The sequence below is a fragment of the Penaeus japonicus genome, unplaced genomic scaffold, assembly GCF_977035675.1.
Source record: "Penaeus japonicus unplaced genomic scaffold, GWHDUDI00000001_assembly GWHDUDI00000004, whole genome shotgun sequence".
Taxonomy (NCBI): domain Eukaryota; kingdom Metazoa; phylum Arthropoda; class Malacostraca; order Decapoda; family Penaeidae; genus Penaeus; species Penaeus japonicus.
In genome coordinates, this window is record NW_028234406.1 from 29,785,762 (window position 1) to 29,788,261 (window position 2,500).

At 43.4% G+C, this 2,500-nt stretch overlaps 1 protein-coding gene across 1 annotated transcript in view; it reads right to left on the reverse strand.

The window, feature by feature from the left end:
* LOC122248180 (CD63 antigen) overlaps window positions 1–2,500 on the reverse strand; it is a 246,586-nt gene that overhangs the window by 8,491 nt on the left and 235,595 nt on the right. The window contains exons 2-3 of the mRNA XM_086536410.1: window positions 1,677–1,865; window positions 425–598 (exon numbers count right to left, since the gene is read on the reverse strand). Coding sequence (XP_086392536.1) covers window positions 425–598; window positions 1,677–1,865 — 363 coding nt within the window. The remainder of the gene's footprint in view (window positions 1–424; window positions 599–1,676; window positions 1,866–2,500) is intronic.

Sequence of the window (2,500 nt, forward strand, 5' to 3'; positions counted from 1 at the left end):
ATATATCATTACCATGAAACTCTCATTGTTATTATATAGCAAGTAATATGTCTGCAAATATGTCCCTTCTGAATAAAATTTAAAAATGAGAAAAACACAAATATACAAATCTTGTTCCCATTCATTGTTGGTGATTTAAACTACCAATTATATCTGACGTTACTTATCATACTGGTCCTAATCACATAAGTTGTTTACATTTTAGAACTGCCATGGTATAGTAAGCATGTAATAGATCCTTAATAATCATATTGTCTACCATTTTCCATGAAATACAAATCTAGTAAACAGAGTAACATAATCACACGCAAATAAGTATTCGCAACTGAACCAAACTGTGCATGTTTGCATGTCCTCCACGTTCATGGCATCAGCTCACTACAGTAATCCAAAGACCATGAAAAAATCAATGTTCAAGACACACCTCATGCTGCACGACATTCCAGGTCCTGTAGACGCCAGCACGAGAGGTGTTGTAGTTGCGCATAGATTTGAACATGTTATCCTCCAGGAAGTTCTCGACGTCTGAGCTGAGGATGTAGGAGGTGATTCCGACGCCAAGCTGCACCACAAAGATCATACCCAGCAGCACGGCAAACTGAAAGAACGTGCGTGGCGTGGGCCATCCTCAGTTGTGCTTCGAGTGTCAATATAACGGGGATACAGACAGACCTATTCAGCCCATCATTGTCGTCAGCCGACATATTTTCACATTTACAAGGAAACAAATTAACAAACAACTTACTCTCACTCTTACTCTCCCTCACTTGTAATATCCCTCACTCGTAATATCCCTCACTCTTACTCTTCCTCACTCTTACTCTTCCTCACTCGTAATATCCCTCATTCGTAATATCCCTCACTCTTACTCTTCCTCACTCTTACTCTCCCTCACTTTAACTCTTCCTCACTCGTAATATCCCTCATTCGTAATATCCCTCACTCTTACTCTTCCTCACTCTTACTCTCCCTCACTCTAACTCTTCCTCACTCGTAATATCCCTCATTCGTAATATCCCTCACTCTTACTCTTCCTCACTCGTAATATCCCTCATTCGTAATATCCCTCACTTTTGCTCTTCCTCACTTTTGCTCTTCCTCACTCTTGCTCTTCCTCACTCTTACTCTTCCTCACTCTTGCTCTTCCTCACTCTTGCTCTTCCTCACTCTTACTCTTCCTCACTCTTACTCTTCCTCACTCTTACTCTTCCTCACTCTTACTCTTCCTCACTCTTACTCTTCCTCACTCTTACTCTTCCTCACTCTTACTCTTCCTCACTCTTGCTCTTCCTCACTCTTGCTCTTCCTCACTCTTGCTCTTCCTCACTCTTGCTCTTCCTCACTCTTGCTCTTCCTCACTCTTGCTCTTCCTCACTCTTACTCTTCCTCACTCTTACTCTTCCTCACTCTTACTCTTCCTCACTCTTACTCTTCCTCACTCTTACTCTTCCTCACTCTTACTCTTCCTCACTCTTACTCTTCCTCACTCTTACTCTTCCTCACTCTTACTCTTCCTCACTCTTACTCTTCCTCACTCTTGCTCTTCCTCACTCTTACTCTTCCTCACTCTTACTCTTCCTCACTCTTACTCTTCCTCACTCTTACTCTTCCTCACTCTTACTCTTCCTCACTCTTACTCTTCCTCACTCTTACTCTTCCTCACTCTTGCTCCTTACCGTGACCACCATGCAGTGGTTCTCCTTGATGGCGCCGCAGCATCCGAAGAATCCCACCACGAAGATGAGCACGCCCACGGCAATGAGGATGGACGGGGCGGAGATGTAGCTGTGAGAGATGAAGTCCAGGTATAGGCTGTAGTGAGCTTCGATCACGGCTCCCACGATGATGAGGGTACAACCGCTGAGCTGTGGAGGCGGAGATACAAGCATTTCAGAAGGTGCTCTGTCTTTTTTCACTCTACTATCACTTCCTCTCTCTCCTTGTCTTCTTGGTAATGGCATAGCTATTAACATACACAAGCCTTGCTTACACAAAATATCTAGAAGCTAAAATGAAAATGATACAATATAATAACAGGAACTGACATAATAGTGTTATTTACAAATTAATTGCTATATACATATCCTTGAATCTCAATTTATGACTGTTAAACAGAGGATTTTAAAAACCCTACCACGATGCATGTTTGTTGACCTAATTTCACTAATAAGAGAGGTCATTGCTACCCGCTCTAACTCGTGACCTTGTGTGGCCCAGCCCAAAGCAACGGCGTCGTTTTATCTCAAGGGGGAAAAGAGTGATGTTGATTCTGGCGGCCCTTTCCGAGGGCAAGGGAAATGGAAAGGGAGAGAAGGGAATATGGAGATAGAATCAGGAGAGGAGAGGAGAGGACAGGAGAGGGAAGGTATAGCCATGACACACGACCTGTCACGCGTTATGGCAGGTAATTACACCTGGGACTAATTAGCACGGGGACGTCAAGGCCGCCAGAAAATGATTAGCTACAATTATCGCCACCACAATGCTTTTGCAATGTGGA